The 26,832-nt window shown below is 40.6% G+C and overlaps 1 protein-coding gene across 15 annotated transcripts in view; it reads left to right on the forward strand.

Moving 5' to 3' along the window:
- Positions 1 to 26,832, forward strand: part of LOC126365765 (E3 ubiquitin-protein ligase Arkadia-like) — a 323,922-nt gene that overhangs the window by 65,961 nt on the left and 231,129 nt on the right. For 11 of the 15 annotated variants that reach the window (XM_050008269.1, XM_050008274.1, XM_050008270.1 and 8 more), the window contains exon 3: positions 14,571 to 14,975. The exons of the other annotated variants lie outside the window; for them this stretch is intronic. In XM_050008269.1, coding sequence (XP_049864226.1) covers positions 14,571 to 14,975 — 405 coding nt within the window. The remainder of the gene's footprint in view (positions 1 to 14,570; positions 14,976 to 26,832) is intronic. 15 annotated transcript variants of the gene reach the window in all.

Consider the following 26,832-nt stretch of genomic DNA (forward strand, 5'->3'; position numbering starts at 1 on the left):
CAGCACAATCATATTGGCTCAGCCATTCATGAGAGCAACTGTTACTCTTGAAAACACAGGGCAGCACCAGTCAGGGGGCAGGTCATGAGACATTTGAACATTGTTCACATACAAATTTATTCCAGTTATCGAGTGATACTCAAGAAGATAAAGCCTGACCTGTAATCGGTGTGGTCTTTTTAACACAAAGTTGCTAACAGAGATATACTTAGGCTTGGTCTCCACAGTGTTAAGGCCCATATTATATTCTTAGAAATATTTTACCTTTTTTTAAAAAAAAAACAAAAGTTTGGAATGCTCTCTGACTTTTATAAAAGCTTTTGTAGAAGTATTCCAAAACACTGTCATAGATTTTATAAAATTTCTTTTGTAAATAATCTTTGACATAGTTCTTTTACATTGTAATACCAGCTAAGATATCGTACTGCAAGAGCATGCCCCAATTTGAAATCAAAGAGACTACTTACAGTAACAGAGTGTATGATCAGAATGTCTTGTCTTTTTTTACATTCAATGAAAAATTGTATAGAAGGAAGTGTGATTGATGTTCCCACCCACATCATTTAATTGCAGAAACAGTCACTGTGGTAAACATCCCTCAAGAATAAAATAATAACATTAAATGTTGTCTCACTGATGTAAGGTGAACATGCATTTAATTAGTGGTTGAGTTTAAGCTTATTTAGAGTGTTTTTGCAGACCCTAAATATTTGAGACAGCAGTATCACGGAAAAATTGTAAGATGCTTCCGTTTACTTTTTCATGTAGAGTTCAGTAATGTCTGTTATTGTCTTTATAAGAACCAGGATAGTATCAAAAGAGCTTCATACACTATTGTGAAGAGAAGAGACAAGTGCACTTGACAGCACAAAAAATGGCAGGCAAAAATCACAGTGAGAGTCGAAGTCTGGTACAACAGTGACATGTATGCAATGGAACATGCCAGTTTTACGGATTACATTCAGAACATGCATAAGAGAAATAATTACTTGAAATAATGTGCAAAAATAGTCCCGTCACTGTTTTAGACCCATTTCAAGAATACCTCATTTTTTCCAAAAATAGTATGTGCTGTTGCTAAGGTACCTATAATTACATTGCATACATCCTTAGTGGCGAAAATTTTTTTTAGTCATCACTGTGGTGGGTTGATCAGTCTGTAAGTTTTCAATATAAAGGACCAGAGTTTAGATTCCAAGTTAATTTGTAACAGTTTCTTTGCCTTCCTTGCCATAAGAAATACATCCCACATGGAAGACATCCTTCTCTACCGATAATGTGGAATTAATTTTACACTGTGAATTTGACAATTTTCAGTTTGTAAATCAATGAGGGTGGTGATAAGTATGATAGAGCTGGTAGCAACATTACCTGTTAGTCCGCCCAAACGGTGTGGCTCCAGCTTCTGCAACAGATTACAATACCAACAATAATAAAGCAGTTCCATCACAATCTGGCTGAAGGAAAAAAAAAATCAAAAGCTGATTGATGTATTAAATGCTATGCCACCCTAGCACAGTGGCTTTGCACAACTGCACGGACTACAGTAACATGCCCCCACAATCCAAATTTCCTTTCAAGCCTCAGCCCCCTTGCTGTTCCCCCTAAATTCAGACAGCAGGCATGAATTACAATTCGGCTTGAAGAGGGAGGCATAGGCATGCTGTGGTAGTCCACACAGCTGTTAAAAGCTACTGTGTCAGGGTAGCACTGTTGTTGCATCTGCCTAGTGAACAGGAGACCTGGCTTCAAGTCCTGCCCTTGGTACAAATTTTCGTTTTTCACTTCAGTGTGCCTATACGAGGTGGAATCCAAAATTTTTGGGACCAGTGCTACCATCTGTAAAGTAGGAGTAGTAGATATATGCACTGTTAGGTGGTGAGAGCTGCATATCTGATGAGTCAATGTGCAGAGTGGCATTCAGCTGTGAGGACGTGTTGTGTGGCATTTTTGTAATGGATCTGCAAACAGAACAGTGCATGTGTGTCAAATTCTGTGCGAATCTCGGGAAAAGTGTTACGGAGACCGTTGCAATGATTCAACAAGTATTAGGGGGACAGAGCATGAGCTGTACGCTTGTGTTTGAGCGAGACAGATGAAGAGCGAAGTGGAAAGCATGATCACCATTTCCTTTGATACCGAGGTAACTGCACAAAGAATTCGTCCCACCCTACTAAACAGTGAATTCCACGTACTACTGTGACGTTTTACGATGGCTCCGTGAAAACGTGTGGCAACAACGGCCCGAACTTTGGCACCGAGGTAACTGGCGGCTGCTGCATCACGGCAACGTGCCCTGTTGCATGTCCTTGCACATCAGGACGTTTTTGGCAAAAAACAACATGGTGGTTGTACCCCACCCACCGTACGCACCAGATTTGGCACCTTGCGGCTTCACACTATTTCCAAAACAGAAACTCGAGTTGAAAGGCCATCGGTTCGACACTCAAGAGAGGATTCGAGAAGCATCGCTGGCGGTGGTAAACACCCTCAAAGAACAGGACTTCCAGAAAATGTGTGAGCAGTGGCAGATGTGCTGGCACAGGTGTGTACATGCGGATGGGAACTACTTTGAGGATGATGGTGACCATTAGTCCAAAGGTAAGGTTTTCAACAGATGGCAGCACCAGTTCTGAAAATTTTGGGTAGCACCTCGTATACATCTATATACATCATAGTTGTCTGAAACTTGAAAAGATATCTGGAACTGTATAGTTTCATTTGACAAAAGCTGATTATTGAGTGTCCACAACAGCAGAAACACAAACTCTTAGATTTTCTTATGATTACATTACTGTATTCTGTCAAGAGGAGGTACATCCAGTGACACAAAATTTCAATGTGCTTTAACTCTTTGAGAACTGGGTAGTTAGGGTGTAGTTTAGCTGATACTGTGCCATTTTCACAGTTTCCCTGAATTTTTTTGTTGCAGGTTCTATGGCACCCAACTCAGATCAATTTGTTGCATTTAAAGAGGGGTCTTTTTTCTACGAAATTTTGCATAGAAACATAGGATTACATCAGTGACAGTTTTTTAATAGTGAAATGAAAATGATGTTTTCTTAACAACATTTTTTGTCTTTAATTTCATAAACTGAGATAAGATTAGAATTTTTGATACTAAAAATGAAATTAAGTGTGGTTTTCTTGACTGAAAATTACTGTGAAAAATTATTAAGTGTTCTGGGAAACAAAGTTCTACATCATATTCTTCACAATAGTACCTTATATCGCCTCTTCCCACTTTGCCAGATATTGCTTTGCTTCTTTCTGCACACTCTCTGCATATACTCAACTTTTGTAAAGCTGGAGTCAATTTAGGAAAATGTCTTCACAGAATCCACAGCTTGAAGAGTTTTGAGTGGAAGTTGATTCAGTCGTGCTGCGTTTGTTCACCAAAGCATCTGCCAATTCAGTAATGAATTCAACAAGATGTTAATTACTAAGCATCGAATTTTTATACAAAACATTTGAGTTTATGATGATCAGCATGAAAACGTGAAAAAGATTTTCTTTCGTGACTTCATTTGCTTCCTCTCAAAAGGGTAGTTGCCCATTAGTGGTCACTGTTGTTCACACCAGCCTTGTTTCTATTATAATCTGAATTACAGTCAGGTTTCATCTTCTCTTTTTATCATTTTTAACTTCATTCTGAAATTGACTTTAGATGCAGTCATTTTGTGTTTCATTGTCAAAATAATTACATCTCTCGTACCTTTCCATTTCAGAAACAGCAAATAGTCTTGGCTGCAAAACAAAAGATCATTTTTTAGCCTCTGGGCTATTAGATCTTTATGTAGGTCTTTTCTATTTTTTACAGTTGTAGGCACTACCTTAGTTTTTTTTCCAGAAATGATCGAATTGATCAGGGCTAGTGTAAAAACAATCCATTTATAGAATATAGCCCTTACCATAGAAAGTTTAACACAGTCTATGTACAACATGCAGTATGCTGTTATTAGCATTTGCCCGATAACTTGGATATGTTCTAAACTTCAAAATGTATCCACTATTACATAACATAAGAAAATGTTACACTATATTTGTTAGGCTTATTTTTCATATAGACCTTAAAACTAGGTCTGCCACAAAAAGGTCAAATCTTATTCATCCGTACTGAGATTTTCTCCACTTTTTGTCACAAATATATTCAAGATGGGTCTCACCTTGTGAATAGAATCATATCGTGCCCTTCCTGATTTTTTAAATAAAAGCCACGTTATCTATGAGATAAAACATCGCAGAATTGACAATCTCTTGGAAAACAATTTTCTGCAAAGGAGGTCTGCAGTGCAGAGTTTGTAGACCAATTGTTGGCCAGTTTCACTGAGTTTCACCGTTTATACAAAACTGAATGCGGCTTTAGTTTCCCTGTTTGAGTTAGCTTTCAGTATTTGCTATAGCATAGCAGTTTGTATGTTGATTTACCATCTTGAACAGTTCTGAACCATACTGATAAGTTAAACAATCAAACAGAGAAGAGTTCTGATCCCAGATGATTCTTCAAAAACTGCCAAGTCGAAAGAGGCAGATGGAGACGGGGATCCCTGATGTGGCCTCAACATTGGCAGCATCATTTTGAGGGCTTGCTAACACATAAGAAATGCCTTCTGCGCCTATAGCATAAATCATAAAAATTAGGATTCTGCTGCACAGTAGACAGAACTTGAACTTACAGAAAAAATTACGATGCAATGAATAGCGTACCAGCACTGCTTTGTAAATTAAAAATTTTGTTTGTTTGAGCTCTAAACCACTGTTGCACACAAGAACTTTTATCTCATCATTAAGGCCATCTTGAAGACAAATACAGAGTGTGCGACCTTGTGAGGTGCTGCGTGTGACAAGAAGAAGAATTGGACCTCTGCAAAGAAAAAACATTCATTTCCCCGCCAGTATGAGTGACAGGTGCTGTCAACTGTATTTTCTTGTGGTAGTACAAGTGTGATAGAATATCTGTATGCAGATGAGAGATGTAAAACAGTGTTGGAATACATTTTCAAATCCGAGAACTGGCCGAATCGTATTTTCAGAGCAAATCGACGAGACTTAGTGTCTGTGTCACACATCTTCAAAGTGTTAACCCTAGAATAATAAGGTACAAATTCCAAGAAATAAACAAGTAGTTTACCTCATGTTTTTCTAAATTATTTCTGTTAAAATAAAGGTTATGTAGTAAAGTAAAGTAATAAACAAGCAATGTGCAACATTTAATTAGAAAATATTGTCAGCTTTTTTACAATATGACAAAGCCAGTAATTATTATAATGTCAATGTATTTTATTATATCATTGTTGTGATGTATGGAAATATGAGATTGTGCCTATCATTTGTATTCAGTTAACCTTTTTATTGTATACTGAAGTGCCAAGGAAACATGTACACCTACCTAATATTGGGTAGGGTCCCTGTGAACACGCAGAAGTGCTGCAATACAACGTGGAGTGGACTTGACTAATGTCGGAAGTAGTGCTAGGGAGAATTGACATCATGAATCCTGCAGGGCTGTCCATAAATCCGTAAGAGTATGACGACGTGGAGATCTCTTCTGAACAGCACATTGCAAGGCATCCCAGATATGCTCAATGAAGTTCATGTGTGGCGAGTTTGGGATTACACCTCAGTTTGCCTTTAAGATGATCGCACGTAGAATAAGTGTCAAGGGACAAATGATGAAATTTCAGTTTTGAGAATTTATCATTGAAGACTTCAGCATAGAAGTGGTATGCGTTTTTAGTGTCTTCGTGTTGCTGTTGAAATTCCTTGTATAAATGAAAAACAGTCACTTCTTAAGTATTCTTCATCAGCTGATTTTTGCTTTGAAAAGTGTCTTTCTTTCCTTAGTGTGTCATTAATATAATTAACAACCAGCTTTTCATCTTCTACTGTATATTTCTGGTGTTTTGTCTTATTACTCGTTCTTCTTTAATGACATTCTCACCACTCTAAGCAAAGTATGTTAATGTTTTGAACTCTTCCTTTGGTCAAACTGAGAACCTCACAAAGTGTGTTAGGAAGCAGGGTGGGAGGTTATGGAGAATGATTTTGAGGTGTTGTTCTGTAGAAGCATTGAACACAGCCACAATTGGACATCATGTAGGGTCTTTTAGGGCTGGATTTTTCGAGTTCGCGAAGCACTTAAATGGTGGGAGTGGATAGGGTTGCTAGTGTGAGGAAGGAGATGGATTCAGGTGTCAGGTTTTTGGGATGGACCTGAAGGCCTTGAGGAGCTGCTTGAGATCAAGTTGGACTTCCGGGATTGGATCATGGTTATGAGGTTGGTATGCAGAGGTGGAGTAAAGTTGGCTGAAACTCTCAGCTACATAATCACTACTATTCATGACTACGGTGGTGGAGCTTTTGTCTGAAGGAAGGATGATAAGGTCTGGATTCTGTTGCTGGTCACAGACAGCAATATGTTCCATAGGAGTGATGCTGGACTCACCAGGGAGCAATTTAAGAAAGGAAGGTGAGGCCAGCCTAGAAGTAAGGTATTCCTGGAAGATTACCAGGGGATGACTGGATGGGAGGGGGAAGAGGATCATGTTTGGGGTGGGGCGAGGCTGGAGCAGTTTTAAAAAAAGTTTCTAATGAGACTTTAGTTGGCTGTTGTCAGTGGGGCATGTGGCAAAGACATGTTTTCACTGCAACGAATGAGTAAAGGAGAGGAGGTCCTTCAAAAGTCCAGGATGGTTGAAATTAGGTTTGGGACTAAAGGTGAGGCCTATAGGAAGTAGTGAGACTTATGCAGAGGCCAGAGTTTGGGAAGAAAGATTGACAACAGTGTTACTGGGTAGGTATTTAGGGGTAGTGTATTTCATGGAGGACACAGGAAGTTTTTGGGGGTGTGGAAGGTGGAGTAACCAGAAATGCATGGCCGGAGAGCTAAGAGGGGTTGACAGAGGGATTGGATCAGGGTATTAGGCTTTTTCTAGACTATAGGTAGTCCAGTCCCAAGTCTGTAAAAGATGGAAGTAGCTGAGACAGCTCCCTCAGATGATGCTGGGAATGCTGTTCCAGCAGTTGGAGGGCAAGAGTTTCTTTTGCTGTGATGCCATTCAGGAAGTTTGTGTCACAGAGAAAAGAATATTGCTCAAGGAGTAGAGGCTGTCAAGTATGGTTTGTGTGACTGGTTTCTGGTGTGGGATGTGTGGCAGCCCGACATGTCACATTTAAAGGTAAGTGCATTAGGTGGAATACTATGTGCCAGACAGGACTTTAGGAAGAGGATATGTGAAAAGGTGAGTTTTCTGAATTGGCTGTGGCAGAATGGGCAGGGATTCATAGTTGGGGAACAAACAGGCAGCATGACCTTTTTTTTTTAAAAAAAAAGGTAGAAAATAAGAGGGCAAAAACATATGGTCAAAGTGTTTTATCATAAAGAGTGCTATGTAGGAAGTTCAGATTTTTTTTTAAAGAGATAGGAAGTAGTGAGCATACTTGTAAATATATAAGTTCAATCGCAAATTATCATTTGTGACAGTAAGAAACATGCATAATCATAAATAAATCCACATGATCGTATAATGAGATTGTAAATAAACACGTGTTCGGCTAACGGTCAAGTTGGGCAATACAAATCAGTAGAGGAGAATGTGTTAAAACTGTACTAAATTTACATGTTCAAAAAGGGTTGAATTATTTCCTTAGTTCTGCCTCACCTAATTTGCAGTTAGATTAGGAATTTTAAGTTGATGGGGTACAGGAACAATAGCGTGATCGCCTGAGATCCATTTTTAGCTTGCCATTCTTACGTGCCATGCTTACTTTTGTCAGTTGACTATGTCTCCACAAGCAGAAACCTTGATACTGAAGACTTGCAAGTCTAAACTGTCTCTTGACTCTATGAAATGGGAGAGATTACTCCTTTTGAAACTTGATAGATTGACTTAATGTTACAGCCGGAAACACTTGTGATGCTTTTCTGTAGTTAAACGTTCGTCAACAGATCAATCATTTCAAATTCTTCAGCTGTCCTTGCGACATCACGAATCATTGTCACAACGCTCAGAATTCTCTTGGGCTCTGGACGCCTTCAAGAAGGGGCGCACTTCAGTGGAACGACCACTGACTCACTAAGTGTCATACGGTGGGAACCAGCTGTCCTAGTCTTGTAGAAACATCGCATCCAGCCTTCACCCCCCCCGATTATATGCACATACAAACAAATTCTAATACAGTACGCATATTCCTGTTTATTAACTATGTAACGAAATTTCTACCTGCAGCTGATGAATACCATTTGTTCATAAGGGAGACATGTAGTAACCTACCACGTTCATGAAGTGATATGTTAGACTTTAGGTGGTGTCACCGCATTTGCTGGGAGTTACATCACAGTACTATTTAATGTGTTGGGCCATAACAATAACAGCCATTTAAAGTCCGTCTTAGAGGGTGGTCTGCATGTGTTTTGAAGGCAGGTACTGTAGAGGAGAAGATATTACAGAAATATTAAGGAGTAAAGAATGGACAACGAGTTGTGGATAAGTAAAGAGAGACAGTACCAAAGGTAAAACTGTATGGGAAGCAAGTGAGCCATATAGACAGTTTATAATAATAATGGTAATTTATGACTCGAACAATAAATAAAATAAGGGACTGGCAGCCACTCGCCTATAGCAGATCAGTGCATAGAGCACAGAAACATGTAATAGAAAGCAGCATCCATACTAGCTTTTGAGCGCTAGTTCTATTTCTAGCAAAAGTGCACACATTCACACAGACACCCAGATTCACACTCCAGTGGTCGCAGCAAGATTGAGCTCACTGTTCAAGAAAAATTCATTTTGGTATTATTTCCTTTCTTAGAATATCCTATCTATCCCAGTTTTGCCTTGAGAAAAATGAATGTGATGGAAGATTTTTTTTTCTCTAGTTTTTATGATATTCTTATTTCAAGTGGAAATACTAAAAATACATTTCAAAATTCTTTTGCTTATGCAAACAGCTAAACAACTCTAATTTTGGGTTGATAAAAATGAAAGTGACATTAGAGATTCGACTAGCAGGTGTAACTCTTGGTTGTAAAGCTTTGCTAACTTAAGTAAAGGGACTTACTCGCATGTATGTCTTCTTTTTTGCTAGTTGTTTGTACTCTTTTTCTGGGTCTTATGTAGGCACTGTCCAATATAAGTCCACAAACATAGAAGTGTTAAATTTTCCCCCAAACCTTCACTCCATTTGTGAAACGTCCTGGTGGAACTGCTCTACATGTTCGTTGTCAAGGATGAAGTCCAAGTAAGGACCTGTGGAATGGAGTTTAAATGACATTTTGCAGCGTAATTGATGGTATTTTTCTAGAAGATTATTCACAGCGACAACTTACTTGTTAACTCTTCGATTTCACAGGAAGCCATTTGCATCATCTTTAAAAGCTTTCCATGTTGCTTCCTCATGGCCCTGGAGAACTTGTCCAAAGTTTTTGTCTTTAAGATGCCAACAAGTCCGGGGAGTAGCGAAGATACTTTCTTTAGCAGCACTGATCTGTGGAAAGCTTCTCTGATCTCATCTGTCCTCTTTACAAAGTTCTTCATTAATCCAAGTTTTATGTGTAGAGGGGACAAAAGAATTTTGCTTTTTTCTACCAGAGGATCCCACTGCACATATTTCTTTTTGGGGCAGAGATTTTCCCTAGGGGGGGGGGGGGGGGGGCGGCAAGATCTTTACTTTGGAGTGAGATGACCTAGCCTGACTATCCCACTGACACATGGAACAACAGTATTTTATGTAGCCCCACTGTACGCCCATCAGTATTGTAGTGACCTCTGTCACCACAGATGTATTATTGATGGTCAGTGTATTCAGTTGCTGTCAGAAGTGGTCTCATGTTTTCATGGGTTTCTTTCATGTGGAAAGCATGGTCTTGTCAGTGAAGGGAGGGATTTTCCATTATGTAAAAATACAGCTTTTAAACTTAGCTTTGAAGAGTATATAAATAATCTCCAGTCCTTTGGATTGTACTCCAGATGTAAAGATGTATCAAACCACTCACATTACAACAGGCAACAAGAGTATTTTTCTTTATAAAGTACTAATTCAGGTCTTTTTGCTGAGTCCTATACACAGACACATTGACGTTAGTTTGCAGAAGATTCTGTTTTTGAAGCTGTTTTCCAAAAGCTCTGCTTCATTTTAGATATTCCACATCTCTAATTAAATCACTTACTTTTAGTTCGGCCTGGCTAAATCTTTGTGGCTCTCTGGTCAGTTCACTTTCAGGCATAAATTCAGTATCCTTTAAGATGATGGATGAGGTTATTTCCCTCTTTCGTGCACTTTGTCTACATTTGACTGTTGACTGTATTCTTGTGGAGATCCTCTCTATGTGATTCTGGTCGAATGGCTGATGGGATGTTGTGGCATTCTACAGTCTGCCTCTTTTTTTTCTGGACTTGCCATGTTGGAGGGTGAGGGAGAGGGATGTTGGGCAGGAATGTGATTTGAAGGCGCTCTGCAAATCGGGCAGCAAACAGCACTGAATGAACATTTTTGTTAAACACCCACAGGGGGTCACAGCACATGTTTTGTAAATTGTATGTGGTACCTAGGACTGATCCAAATCTCCTAATTTCATCCCAAAGTAATGGTGATATTCTTCTGTCTCCATATACATGGCAAAAATTGTCAAGAAAGTTTTTACAGTTGCATGGCATTGTGGATTCTGTGCAGCCTTGGGGGGAGAGGGGGGGGCAGTGTTTTTTTTTTTAATTATTATTATTATTATTATACATAATATGTTACATTTACACACAGGCTAAATGAAACTCATCGTAATTCAATACCTGCAATAAGCTACACAGAGCAAATGTCTCAAAGGATTAGCAAGACTGACAAAATTCACAAAGTTATAGTGACATGATTGATGATTCCTACATTCAGCTGTGCTAACATTATCTGTAGATTCCAAATTTTCCTACCAGTTATAAAAATTACTAATAACCTATCAGTGTTTTTACTCAGATCTGCCAAAAAATCTAGCATCAAATTACGTAATAATTACCTTTATAACTTAAATGGGCCGTATCTGAGAACCAAGAGCCAACTGAAAGTTTTAAATGCCATAGTCATTTTCCCATGATGAAACGGACCAAAAATATCTATTTTAAAGTCATAACGATTTTCGCTATTGATTAGTGTTATTGATTATTACAAGCTGTTTCTTGAGCTAATTGTGGTGGAGAGCAGGTATGAGCTGATGGAGGTGGGGAGCAGGTAGGGAAGGACACAGGGAGGTGGTAGTGGAAAAAAGTCAGATTGAACAGATGACTCCATGGCCACACAACAAAATGAAAAGAGTGCAGAGGGCCTTTGTTAACCATCACCTCCAAACTGTTGTCCTTAACCACCCATTCTACATTCAAAACACTGCCCACTTCCTTCATCATCTCTCCACAGTCCCTTTCCTATTACCACCAGATTAATTACCTTTCAGTCATGGAAAACTACCTTTCCCAATGTACTTCTGATACTAAATCCACCAAGTGCCATGGGTACTAGCATGGCAACATCCTATGCAAACTTATTTATGGACAATTAGAGGAATTCTTCCTATCCCGTCAACACCTAAAACCTCTTGCTTGGTTCAGATTCATTGACATCTATTTGACGATATGAACTCTCGACATCAAGCCACCTTCCCACATGTAGTTCTCCACTTCTCAGCTGTTTCCATAAATATGTCTTCCATATCAAGTGCACCAACCAACAGGGGTACTTCCATTTTGAGAGCTGTCACCCTTTCCCTGTCAAAAAGTCTCTTCCTTATAGCCTTGCCATCAGTGGGTGCTGAATCTACAGTGGAAAGCAGGAGTCACCAGAACCTTTACTGACAGAACATATCCTGTCCAAGTGATCTATGAAGAAATGTCCTGCAGCATGTGCTCCTATGACACCATTTAATCAGTTAGCCAGCCACTAACGAAAACGTACTATCACCCAGGCCTGAAAAGCTCAACCATACTCTCCACCAGGGCTTCTACTACGTCATGTCATACCCTGAGATGTGGGATATTGTATCCAAAATCCTGCCGATACTCTCAAAAGTAGTGTTCCACTGCCCAACCAACTTACCGAATATCCTTGCCCATTCTAAACTAATCTTATTTCCTAGACTGCACCCCATGAGGCAATCCCTTGTGGTGCAACACCTGTCTCATACAACCAGCTGGCAACTCCTGCTGCTGTCCAGTCACAAGCATTTCGTTCCCAATAAAAGGCAGGGCAGCATATCAAAGCAGCCATGTTATACATCAGCTCTGCTGCAACTTCTGTACAGCAATCTATGTGGGCACAGCAATCTATGTGGGCACAGCAAGTAATCAGTCATCTACTCGCACAAATGGGCACTGCCAAACTGTCTCAGACCGCAAACCTGAGCATCCAGTTGCCAAAAATGCTGCACAAAACCTTACAAATGCCCTCAACACCTGCTTAACTGCATGGATCATTTGGATACTCCCTTCCAGGACAAGTTTCTCTGAACTTTGCAGGTGGGAATTATCTCTGCAACACATCCTACACTCTGCCTCCCTGGCCTAAACCTCCAATAACCTGTCCCTACTGCCTCAACTTGCTTTTTCCCTTCTCTCTTCTGCTCACACCACACTTTCTCCATCCAGATTGTGCGCTGCCTTCTTCCACAACTCTTCTTCTCTCCTCCCCCCACCCCCCACCGTCGCCCACCGCCACCTGCCCCCCGCCCCCCGCCCATGCACAACCAACCACCCATGCAGGCATTCTCCCTCTTCTCTCTCTCCCCCCCCCCCCCCCTTTTCAATACCTCTCCCTTCTCTCTCACCTCTCTTTCTTTCTCTTCATCCTCCCTGTTCCCTCTTTCTTCCCCCCTCCTCCTTTCTCACCTCTCTCTACATCTCTTTTTGCTGTACCCTGTCTACTCTTTTCATCTTGTTGTGCAGCCATGGTGTCGTCTTTCAGCATCTCAGGCAACTGCTTTCGGTAATTGAGTATGAATAATCAGTCTTGCTTTGGCCACAGGAGTGAGCATGTGGGTGTCTGTGTAGTTGTGTGTGAAAGTGGGTAATTTTACTAGAGAAAGAGCTAGCGCTCGAAAACTGGTGTGAATGCTGTTTTCTGTTACTTGGTTCTGCGCTCTGTGCATCGATCCACTATAGGTGCATGGTTACTTTTCCAATATAATTTCAGTTTTATATACATAAAACACATTAGTGCAGCAAAACAAAAAATAATTGTTGAAAGTGTGATTCAGTCCAGATTCTGAAATATTAAAACCACCTTTTATATATATATATATATATATATATATATATATATATATATATATATATATATATATATAATTTGTCAGCCTGTCGAACACACTACAGGACTGGTAGGTGCTGCAATATTCAGATATTTCTTACTGTGGTTCCATCCCTGACTCCACTTAATGGCTTCATGGGTCTCTTCCATGTTTGTAATCATTGGAATTATTTGGTGATTTTCTTGGTGATTTTTTAGAGAATGTGTGCTTCATGATGAATATCAATAGAATGTGACTCCCACAATTACAATTGTTCTCTACTTTTATGAGTAGTATTGTATGCAATGTAATGTGATTGGCTCCTCTATAATATGGCAGACAATTAAAAATTTCAACCGCTGCCACTTTTTATGCTGTCAAGTGCACATTGATATCGTTGGTGAAACAGCAGCTCAGTATTTTCTAAATCAGTAACTGTGATTTAGGTGCTCATTACCTATTGTGTAAAATGTGTTTAAAGCATAACATTCTTATAATCACAACTCCAGTCAGGTATGCGGAAGAATGCAACTATTTCTGTAGAGAAACATGTGTAAGAAAATGGTTAAAAAGTTCTACGTAATAGTAGCCATTCCAACTTTATTATCTCTAAGGAAAACTTGTATGCTCATAAAAAGAGAGTCCACAACAGTGTAATCCACTGAAATGAGATTTCTTTGAACTGTTGTTGGATTTCAGCTCTTGAGATAATGGTAGTAGATACCTTGGAAGAACAAGGAAATTTTGGTCACTGGAACATGATGCTTATTTTATCCGTCATGTGACGATGATAACAGTAGTTCATGTCTGTTGAAAGTCCTTAAGATGTTTATTCGAATAATACACTAATTGCCCAAGCTATCACTTTAAATATGTACTATTCCTGTTCAAGTCTACAGTCTAAGAAAACATTCTTACATGGATGATTATTATTGCATTTTCTAGGATTATTATTATGATGACCCACAAAGGAAGAATGGCATCTTGTTTTAAATCTATAAACCTTTTAATAACTGTCACAAGTTATGTCTCGCCTAAGTTGTATCATCCTCTAATTCAACCAATCTCACTTTGCTCTCTCATGTTATAATTACAACTTATACAGATGGTAAACAAGAACACAAAGGTTAGAGATTATGTGTGAGCAGTAAGTGAATGAAGAAGTAAAAAGAAGAAAGAAAAGTATGAAGGCTAATTCTAGCATGTTGTGCAGGATAGAGGTTGTTATTGATACTAATAAATTGCACATAGACTTTTTGGTTATTCCCCATGTGTTAAACTGACTGGTTCCCCTGCACTTCTGGCACAGGTCCCGGTGATGCAGACTTCGATCAGCTGCTGTCCGACAATGATCCACTGTTTGCAGACAGTGACCCTGACGCAGATGAATCCGTATTGGCTACAAGCCTCGATGAGTACTATGGCTTCAGTACAGATGCTGGGGCTGTAGGGGTGGATGTGGCAGTGGGAGGGCATTGGTCGGCAGCGGTTCAGCCATCACCATCAGTTCTGCCTGGCAGCTCTGCACTTGCACCCCCACCTCCACCTCCACTCCCACCACCTGAACTGTTCGACTTGGTAAGACGCAAAAGATCACTTCGAGAGGATCGCAGTGCCTGTGCTGTTGCTGCTACTGCTGCTGCAAAACTGAGAGCGAGAACAAGGGGCATATCCTCTCCCTCGAGTTCCTCCACTGACTTCGTTTTCTCACCAGGTATTGTAATTGTTGAGAAGTATCTAGATGTAGTTTCTGCATTGATGAACAGAGACATACATTTCTGTGGAATTAAGGATGGCATTAATTGACAGAGCAAAAGGTAAACTAGACAATGTTCCAGTCCATTTCACTTGGAAAATTGGTTAATTTTAACTGTAGGTGAGAAGAAACATAATTTCTTTAAGTAAATACCCTTTCATTTCACAGCATTCACGTCTTCAATTTGTATGTTGCCCCTGTTGTGTTTGTTCACTTTAGTTTCTGGTGCAGCTTTCCATTCCTATGGATTTCATTTTGTGGCACTGTTCTGTGATTGTCAGTAATCTACATTGCAATGCTGACATTTTTCACCACTGATTGATGGCAGATTCATGTTGCAAATATTGTGACAAACTGTGTTCTGTTAATTTATTTTGTGAACTTAACTTTCAATGTGTTTCTCTTTACTGGCCTTAAAATTACTGCTTTCCCCTGTGCTTGAGCGCTATGTCATTAGTCCTATGTTGTTTGTTTTGGCTTAGCAACATAGTAAAATGATTTCACATAGATATTTAATCTAGGATGCTGATAAATTCCATACAATCTTGGACAATATTCAGTTTTATTCCACATTTATTGTGACACACTCAGGATGCATAGCTAGTTTAAAATTTATTCAGGCCTGTGACCTACCATTTGGCTGTATATGACCGAGACTGATGGGCAGCAGCTCCAAGCCTGGTTTCCTATTGTAATGCTGACTTTTGTTTCATTTTGTTGCCTTTTTGTAAGGCTGTTGCAAGGTTGTATGGTCCTCGGTGCTCATTTTATCAAAGGAACTATGCTTCTGAGTGAGGCTTTATGCTGCTGTACACAATTTTAAGTATTCTATCAGACCACATATATTTTCTCTGTAGTCATAGCTACATAGTAAATGTAAGGGAAATGAAAGTTTTAAACCAGATTTTCCATGACTCTGAGTAACAACATGCCCAACAGAAATTTAGCTGAAGCGGAATAGTGTTTCGAAGCTTGTGGGATTCAGAAGCTAATCTCCTTCACTATAGTGCATGTTCAATAATACTTAGTGCTTTTCTTTTGCAGGTTTCTTTGATGTATTTTTGTGATATCCATGTTTATTTTGCAACCATTTCCTGCATTTAATCTGCTAACTTTGAACACACACATGGTGTGCACTGCTGCATGTGTTTTGTACTCTTCCTTTGTATGTAATAATAGGGGGGGGGGGGGGGGGGGGGGGGAACGGAATCACTTCTTCAGAAGTTTGAAGTAAAATGGTTAATATTAAGCGAGTTAGTGACTACAGAAGAGAAAGTGATAGTAAACGAAGAAAATGTGAAAATTGACAACATTGCATTTCTCACTTATATTTACTAAAACATCGAGGAGCATAGACCCCTAAAATTGCAGTCTAGTTCCGCAGGAGAGGGAGGGATATATTTCTATGTGGGCACAATAGAGTGTGAAGCCAAAGTAAACTGTTCCTCTACCTGCTGAACAAGAAAAGTTATAAAAGTTTAAAGTAGACTTTTTGGAACATATTTGGAGGTAAATTACTTCCTTTTCACAAGCTTAAAGATACAAAAACAAAATAAAATGTGGTTTCTGTGAGCAGGTAATCGTCAGTGGAAATAGGTGATATGAAAAAAGCAAAAGTTTTTCTCACATTCTGTTCCTAGAGATTGAATTGAAAAATAAAATACGGTGGCACATGATTATTTGTTCTATTTTTAGTTTAGATTGAATTTCAAACTGTGGCTACTCATTTCACTGAAGTATCCAAACATTCCCTCACAAAGATCTTCATATTCTTTCCTTTCTTAAATTTAAAATCAGAGATATCTTAGTTAACTAATTAATGGAAAATCTCATATAAAGATGTGAAACAATTACTAACAAAGAGATAGAGGGGCTGGCCAGTACTTACCTCAGCTCAGTACAGCCGATAGAAACACAAAAAAAAAAACCGAAAATTTAAGTTCTTGGCTTTTGGAATAAATGTTCCTTCATCAGGGAGGAGAGAGGGCAAAGAAAGGGAAGAAGGGAAAGTGGATTTAGTTACTCACAACCCAGGTTATGAAGCAACAGGGAAAGGAAGACAGGGAAGGTAGCAAGGATGGAGGCATGGTTGTCAGAGGGAAGCCAAAGATATTCTCAATAACCTGGGTTGTGAGTAACTAAATCCACTTTCCCTTCTTTCCTTTCTTTCCCCTCTCTCCTCCCTGATGAAGGAACATTTATTCCGAAAGCTAGGAACTTAAATTTTCGGTTGTTTTTTGTGTTTCTATCGGCTGTACTGAGCTGAGGTAAGTACTGGCCAGCCCCTCTATCTCTTTGTTAGTAAACATCTTAGTTATATCATTATGTTTGTTTAGTTCTGTTATCAACTCGTGTTGTACATCAGCAAAAATTTCAGTTTAAAATTGGTGGAAATTCAGCAAGAAGATATACATCAGCAATACTATAATAAATAAGGATTATTTTTATGTTGTTCTGTTCGGAAATATTTCAGATCTTTTTTCAGTAAGTACAGCTTTTTCATCATAACTGAAATGTTCAGTGTTCACTACAACATGTATGCATGCATGTGAGGGCGCGCGTGCGCGCGCCCACACACACACACACACACACACACACACACACACACACACACACACACACAAAGTTGCTAAAACAGGAAAAATAATAGCAGATCTGATGAATACACACACCAATTCTTAAACCATTTCAGGGTGAATATACCCCCTAGGACAAGCGAGAAATCCGTGGGAAAAACAGGAATTTTTTCATCCAGGAAAAGCCTGGGAATTTCGTAGAATTCTGGTAATTTTTCATTGTTTTAGTTTTCAGTTAAATTTTTATAACTTTGACTAGTAAGAATTGATACTCTAATGAATAATTTTATTTTAGCGTGCCTCTGCAAACTAATTTTGCAGCAAGAAAATAGAAATAAGAAAATAACACAAAAATAGAACTTAAGTTCCAAAGAAAATGTGTCCTTTACAACAACAAAACACAATACACACACAAGCATCTGCAGACATCAAAATGTGTCAAATGCTTAGGATGAAATTTTCATATGTAATTGTAATGATGTATGGAAAAGTTGAAGTGCTTGACAGAACAGGTATTCAACTAAGTAATCCATGAACTGTTCTGTGATAGTAGTGCAATTTGTAATCATGCTTGTTACTAATTTTGAGCTGCTGCAATTTAAGCTTTGCTCTTAGGATCCTGCCTAATCACACCCTTGGAGAAAACCCAATTTATTAGACTAAAGACATTTTTTCCAGTATTTGACATTTATTACACATTTACATCCACATACAGATTATATTTGTACATTCAATACTTTGTATGCATGCCTTTGTTCTTAATCAACATTTTTATCCTGTTTGGCATAGTTTTTATTAACATTTCACGCGACTTTTTAATATCATTGTTATGGTACCAGATCTCCATGAGATCTTGTTTCTTGGTTATTCTAAATTTCCTTATCCTCTGTTTCACTATAGCCCATATATTGTCAACTGCGTTCATATCAGGGCTATTCCCTGGCCATGGAAATACTCTCAGTTGCTTTTCTTCCAAGTACTTGGAAACACTTTTGACTTTGTGGCAAGGTGCTCCATCATGCATAAAAATGGCATTTTTATTAGGAAACCACTCATTTATTTGGGGGAAAAGTTTCTTTTCAAGAACTTCTTTTTTATTGTTCTTGCCTCATTGTCCCTTCAACAATGTGTAATCTGCCAGGACCTTTCACGGACATCACACTCCAGACCATAACAGAAGTTGGATGCTTTACACATTGCTGCACACACTCAGCTTTGAACTGTTCTCCAGGTCTGTGATCAAAATACTGGCTGCCTTCTTCAATCACAGTGAATACAGATGCATCACTGAAGCACACCTGAAGCATGTGTACAAAATTGCAAGTTAGAAAAGTTGGAAATAGTAGCATAGGAGACCTCATCAGTCCCAAGATGCATTTCTTCAGTATCAGTAAAACATCACAATTTCAAGCCAAAACCCCTAACTTTAGAGATCAGACCCACTTAATTTACCATATCATTGCACATACCTTAGCCCAGTCCACACTTGTCCATTCCTGAAGTTGTTTAGCCTACTGCAATGTTTTGGTTTTCATGGCAGGTGTGATTTTGTGTTTTTTCCTTGGTTGGCATGCCTCTAAACCATTAATGATTAACTAACAAAAGCACATCATAATCTCTATTTCAGTGCTTCGGAAGTTGCCATGCTATATTTGGTGGAATTTTGTACTTATACTTTTGCAATAGGAAAATATGGAGTGTACATGCACATCAAATATCTTTCCAAAATATGTCTTTTTTGCATTTCATTTCCTAAAATGGTGGGAAGGTCTAATCTGGTGAATAAAACCTTTACCATTTGAAAGATTGATAAGTTTTACAGCTCTGACGGAAAGTGTTGTCGATTAATATGGGAAAAAAATGCACTGCCACCCAGGGTATCTGTATTTTCACATGGCAAAATTTTTAACTGAGAAATTCAGGTAATTTCACCACCCCCCTGCTGCCCCCCCCCCCCCTCCTCCTTTTGCTGTCCACACATACACACTGCACACTTCATTATTCAGGCATGCACCTTGGACACCCTCTCATTATTTTGGCTGAGATCTTGTGACCATTATCAAAATGATTCGATGACAGACTTTCTGATACTGAAAGCATACCTAAATATTCTTTGAGATGCCACAAACACATGACCAAAATTATACTAAGGAGTTCGCAACACGTTTGTTACAGATGACATAGTTGGCACATAGCTAACACCAAACGTAAGGCACATAGCAAGCAGTGATGCATTTTTAATATTACCTATGCTTTTAAAATGATGGCTCTTAAAGTTTTTTCTTTATTTTTGTACACAGAACAAAGTCACATGGCCTTATTTATGGCAAATGTGGTGGCTGGGGCATCATTAAATTACTGTTTTTGGTCAAAAATGAACAAACAAGCAACAAAGTGTGAGCGGGTGCAAAAGCTATGGATTGAATCAGAGGTTTTTTTTTTCAGATTTTTTCTTGCAAATGGCGCTAAATTTGTTAGTGGTGGTTCTTATTGACCCACTGAGCATAACCTTCACATTTGACCACACTTGTTGAGTATTTTCAGTCTTGGTGATCCAGAATGTTTCCACTGGGATGACTGAGCTTTAGTTTCAAAGCCATATCCATCAACCCACATTTCATCACCTGTTGTGGCACATTTCGATAATTGTGCAGTGTTGTCGATTTCATCTAGCTGCTGCTCAGCAAGTTGCATTCACCACAGTTTTTGTTTGAAATTCAAAATTTCCAAACAAATTTTGATATTGTATGTTTCATATCCAAAACATCTGAACAAATTTTGTTGTGTTAGCCAAATGATGTGCCAACATCATCAACTACTCCGTTGATTGTGTTTCAGTAATAATTCATAAGTCTTTCTCTGTTTCATTGGTTAGTGATGTGGTGGTTATCTGTAGTACGTGTCATCTTCAGTGTTCTCAAGACCTCCTTCAAATGCTTATTCCACTTGTAAACCCTTGTTTTACCCATAACAGACCTACCAAAACCAATATGTGACATATATAAAACATTCTTATAACAAAATTTGCATTAAATTAAATTATCTGATCCATTTTTGTACAAAATAAAGGTCAGTACTACTTAAATATAGAGGATAACTAAAATATAAATGGTACTGTGCTAGCCGTTCCATACAGAATGGTGGATTGGTGGGTTGAAGGTCAGTGTGCTATGGAGGGGGAACCAGCTTAGTTTGCTGCTGCATTCTGTTCTGACCTTAGTACTGGCATGAGCGAACAAGGGGTTCCTTCATCTGTTGCACGACATATTATAAAGTTTTTAACTCGTGAAAGGGCTAAACCCTCGGAGATTTTAACTCATTTAAATGCACAGTTTGGGATGCTAGACTATCCCAGAGCTGAGTGTTTACTTGGGCCAGACAATTTAAGGATGGCCAAGAAAGTGTAGAAAATGAAGGTCATGCTCCATGGCCACGGTCAAGCCCCGTAGTGACACCTGTGATGTTCAAGAGCTTATTGAAGGTGATCACTGGTGCAGTATTGAATAAATTGCAGAGGAAGTGGGTATCAGCATTGGGAGTGCTCAAACCATTATCAGTGAATAGCTGGGCTTGAGAAAAATTTGTGCTCAATGAATTTGAAAGTTGTTGTTAAGAACAGCAAAAACATGTGAGATTGGAGATCTGTGAGAGACTTCTGAATCCATTCCAGCAAGAAGGGAAGGCTTTTTTGAAGTGCATCATCGTGTGATGAGACACTGTTGCATCATTATACTCCAGAATCCAAAATGGTGAGTAAGGAGTCACAAGTAAAGGATGAAGCCTGCACAGTGGAGGCGAAAACCTGCTCGCAGCTGGAAAACTTCTTGTGACTTTGTTTTTTAGCTACAGAGTAGTGTTACTCATCGACTTTCTGTATGATGAATGTATGGTGAATGCAGCTTACTATGGCTGATTGTTAACGTTGGCAAAAGCCACCTATCAAAAGAAAAGATGAAGAATGTATATCAGAGATGTCATCCTCCAAAACAGTGCCAAGCCTCACTCCATGAATTTGACAATGGACAAATTGGAGGACACGCACTGGGAAACCCTCAACCATCCTCCCTTCACTCCAGATTTGTTTGCACCTGACTCGTATTGTATGTAGGTGGCTACTATGCCTGATGGAAACTGCTGCATCGTGCTGCTGCTGCCGCTGTTGGAGTGGACCAGCAGGCCTGCTGCACTGTAGCACCAAGTCCAGGGGAAAAGGGGGGGGGGGGGGGAGGGGGAGGCTTAGGCTTAATGCAGGAAGCAAGTTTCCTGGTTGGGACTCGAATCCGCGGCTGCGGCTGGCGGCTCCTTGTTATTCCTTGTCCAGCATAGCCCCTTGGTACAGCTGGACTGTGATTGACTCTGCTACAAAATCAACTGTTATTTATGCCAGATAGCAACACAATTGTTGTGTCAGTGCCCCACTCCTTGTAACTTACCTGGCAACACCAGCAGAACCCCGATAATGGAGACATCACCTTCCCTGTGCTGTGTATTGCTGATGTGCTAGCAAGCTACTCTTAGTGAGGCTAGCCTATCTTGCAATAATTTGAAATGCTTGTTGGCTTAAGCTAAATGTCAACATTCCACACTTTTCAGACACCAGTGACTAATTCAGTGTTCCAAAACGCCTTCTCACAGATTTTACTCTTAACCTGGTAGCGGCACTACATTACTGCCCCCTCCCCCCACCTTTACGGAGAAGACACAGCGCCCTAGATCTTCCTTAAGACTGTTTGTCACATCTACAATAGTTTCCTTTATAAAACATCTGATGGTGTGATTTTTAAAGTTGAGAGTCTGTGTTTGACTACAGCCTTATATGCTAAGTGCCTCCGTAGCCTATTTAGTTGCTTACATCTACAGCACTTAACAGTCCATTAGTTCTTCCATCACTTTGTGCTTTTAAATTCCTCACTTTCTGTAAAACATATAGCCTTGATGATTTGCAAATATTCATAGGTTATTTCCCATTAACTCAAAAATACACTCCTGGAAATGGAAAAAAGAACACATTGACACACGTGTCAGACCCACCATACTTGCTCCGGACACTGCGAGAGGGCTGTATAAGCAATGATCACACGCACAGCACAGCGGACACACCAGGAACCGCGGTGTTGGCCGTCGAATGGCGCTAGCTGCGCAGCATTTGTGCACCGCCGCCGTCAGTGTCAGCCAGTTTGCCGTGGCATACGGAGCTCCATCGCAGTCTTTGACACTGGTAGCATGCCGCGACAGCGTGGACGTGAACCGTATGTGCAGTTGACGGACTTTGAGCGAGGGCGTATAGTGGGCATGCAGGAGGCCGGGTGGACGTAACGCCGAATTGCTCAACATGTGGGGCGTGAGGTCTCCACAGTACATCGATGTTGTCGCCAGTGGTCGGCAGAAGGTGCACGTGCCCGTCGACCTGGGACCGGACCGCAGCGACGCACGGATGCACGCCAAGACCGTACGATCCTACGCAGTGCCGTAGGGGACCGCACCGCCACTTCCCAGCAAATTAGGGACACTGTTGCTCCTGGGGTATCAGCGAGGACCATTTGCAACCGTCTCCATGAAGCTGGGCTACGGTCCCGCACACCGTTAGGCCGTCTTCCGCTCACCCCCAACATCGTGCAGCCCGCCTCCAGTGGTGTCGCGACAGGCGTGAATGGAGGGACGAATGGAGACGTGTCGTCTTCAGCGATGAGAGTCGCTTCTGCCTTGGTGCCAATGATGGTCGTATGCGTGTTTGGCGCCGTGCAGGTGAGCGCCACAATCAGGACTGCATACGACCAAGGCACACAGGGCCAACACCCGGCATCATGGTGTGGGGAGCGATCTCCTACACTGGCCGTACACCTCTGGTGATCGTCGAGGGGACACTGAATAGTGCATGGTACATCCAGACCGTCATCGAACCCATCGTTCTACCATTCCTAGACCGGCAAGGGAACTTGCTGTTCCAACAGGACAATGCATGTCCGCATGTATCCCGTGCCACCCAACGTGCTCTAGAAGGTGTAAGTCAACTACCCTGGCCAGCAAGATCTCCGGATCTGTCCCCCATTGAGCATGTTTGGGACTGGATGAAGCGTCGTCTCACGCGGTCTGCACGTCCAGCACAAACGCTGGTCCAACTGAGGTGCCAGGTGGAAATGGCATGGCAAGCCGTTCCACAGGACTACATCCAGCATCTCTACGATCGTCTCCATGGGAGAATAGCAGGCTGCATTGCTGCGAAAGGTGGATATACACTGTACTAGTGCCGACATTGTGCATGCTCTGTTGCCTGTGTCTATGTGCCTGTGGTTCTGTCAGTGTGATCATGTGATGTATCTGACCCCAGGAATGTGTCAATAAAGTTTCCCCTTCCTGGGACAATGAATTCACGGTGTTCTTATTTCAATTTCCAGGATTGTAAATTTCTCTCTCATATTTACATTACACTACTATCCATACTGTGGGTGTCATCACCTTGGAATCTCTCCTCATGTTGTTTAATCTACCAATCTCTCTCTCAAGAGTCCCTTGCCCTACTCATTATCTCAAATGTTTTGAAACATATTTTGCTGCAAGTCTTTTTGCCACCCTCAAGCCCACACAACTTGTAAGTCCCCACTCCACACTTAAGAATAAAAAATGGCACTTTTTCTTCCTTAGTGAATTATCCTGAACATATCATCTTTAACAATAAATGTTCTAGCTCTGTCAAACTCTTATGCAGGTCATCTCATTTTCTATCTGATTGTTTTTTAATCATTTGTTGGAACAACTTTGGAATTTTGTTCTTGTGACAACAGTTCCCCTTATGTTTTCCCAGCAAACACTCTCCCAAAACAATCCTCACGAGAAAATCATATACAGCACTAGTGGAATCACTCATTACAGACTGAATTCCCCTCAAAATGCTTTTTTTTCCCCTCCTGCTCCCACAAAACAACTTCCTGATGCCTGTGGCACTATACCATGTGAATTGCACCTAATTGTATTTGTACACGGTTTATCTGGTATAGACAGATGTTGTAATAGTTCTTTACTGGCAAAAGTTTTCTGTCGCCGAAGGTTAACTTTGGAGCAATTTTTCACTCAGAATATTTACTTTCAGTCTTGTGTTATACTCTTCATCCGATTCATACTTGTCACATACATCAGACTGTGGCTGTGTGGTAAACAGCTCGATGTGTAGGTCAGATGCATACCCTGCAAGGCTGTGACACAGTACTTGTGCTCACTTTACATATCAACCCTCTGATGCAAACTCTTCAACAGCTTTAGCTATGGGGGCTTGATTATCCACTCTGTGAACTCATTTTCTGCCACCACATCTGCAACCCAACTACCAACAACGCTTTAATATCTAAAAAAAAATAATTATTTTATTTCAACTCTGCTTTTCACAAAAATCGCCAGCACCTGTACTTACATGTGCATCTGACCCAGGCTCACCCTGCCTCAGTGCTATCCCCATTATCACTACTGCATTTAAATCACCCGTGTTGCTATCCTAACACTTAATCAAGTCTGTATAGTCCACACCCATTCCTGCTACCTCAGACTCCACAGCTCCACTTAATAATGGAGCCAGTACTTCTATGTTACTCTCCTTAATTTCAACAGTGTCCTTATTATGTGCTTTGTGTAAATTTTCAGGAATTTATGTTACATTACCATCTATAATTACTGAAATCTTGTCAAAGATTGTCCACCAATCTGTGATGTCCTTCCATACTATTCACAGGACCAACAGATCAGCTACATTATTTGCAGTTGGCCATACTTCAGGAACAGGTAAACTATCCATAAGCCTGCTTCTCTACCTTACAGCTTTCTCCTTCTTCTCCCTCACTGCTTCCTCCCTTTTCCTTCTTTTCAAGCACTCCATAATCAGCGTATTCATCATGTCCTGAGGCCCACTTTCAATCCTGTGGCCATTGTGCTCTTTCCACAACTTATCACCATACTCCGGAGTTTTGCTGTAAACAATTTCCTTCTCTTCAGCCTGAAACAATTCCCATCTTTTAGACAAAAATTTGCACTCACCACTTGCATCTTATCTCCTTCTTCTCTGACAGTCCTCAATACCTCCAGTGTGTTAGCCTCCTGCTGTATCGAAAACCCTGCTCCTGGTGGTACTGACCATGATGTGATTACCTCTTATCAATTACAAAACATAAATGAAAAAATAATAATAGAAAAACCACTTAAACATACCACTATCCCAACACTTCTCACAACTTTACATGCTTAAATACCAAACTGTATTCCTTGCTCTGGACAAAACAAAGTCAAATAACCGTAACATTGTCATTTTACTTCGTACTTTTACTTACATTCTCTCGCCTGAGTGGCTAGTAATGACTAAACTTGACTTCACCTTTGAAATTGTTACCCATACTTACCAGCTTATGTGTGACTAGACAGTGAGCCACATCTCTTGCTTGTGACACCAATGTAGCCCATATCAACCAGGTACAAACTAACACTTATGCCTCCTCAAAATCCTGTATGTGTTCACTTGTCACATGCTGAACTTACAGGTAAAACTCAACCCTGGCAAAATCAGCTGACTTGGTATAACACTACCCATCAGGGGAAAGGGGGGGGGGGGGGGGGACCTGCTCACAGAGACAGCACTTGCCCCACTGTGTTTCTGAAACTACAGCCCTGCACTAGTAGAGTTACCTGCTTCATTCGTGGGCAGTAGTTGTAGGTGTTGCTGCTCCCTCTAGTGTCACCAAATGGGGTGGTGATGAGCTCGAAGATCTCAGTTCTGATACCTCTTTATAGCCTACTCCGTTCGTGGCAGAAGACCAAGTGGTGTCGGGGTGATGCCAGATGGCAGGCTGATGAGTCCCAGCAAAAAGTAGTTGTCAAAATTAACGCTTTTATTTCTAATTGATACACTGATTTTGCGGGGTTGTGTGAAGCCAGTCACACCCCTGCCCCACAGGAGTTGGTCAGCTGCCAGCCAGTGTCCACCCAGCTGACTGCAAAGTGTACTGGCACCCTGCTTTGCTGACGTCTGCACTCGGCACCAGGCCAGCGGCTCTATTGTGTGAACCACAGCACTGATGTCAGTGGCGCGTACTGCAATCTTGCTGAGGTCTTCCCTGTTTGGTGAATGGCTGCATCCAGATGGCTGAGACGTGTGGCAAGAGACCCAACCACTGCATTCTTGGTAGGCAGCTGCTGTGCCTGGGGTGTGACCTGCCGCCTCCTGGTTGGAGTGCAGCTGCTGCTAGAGTGGACCCCAATGA

Source organism: Schistocerca gregaria, chromosome 4, assembly GCF_023897955.1.
Source record: "Schistocerca gregaria isolate iqSchGreg1 chromosome 4, iqSchGreg1.2, whole genome shotgun sequence".
Classification (NCBI taxonomy): domain Eukaryota; kingdom Metazoa; phylum Arthropoda; class Insecta; order Orthoptera; family Acrididae; genus Schistocerca; species Schistocerca gregaria.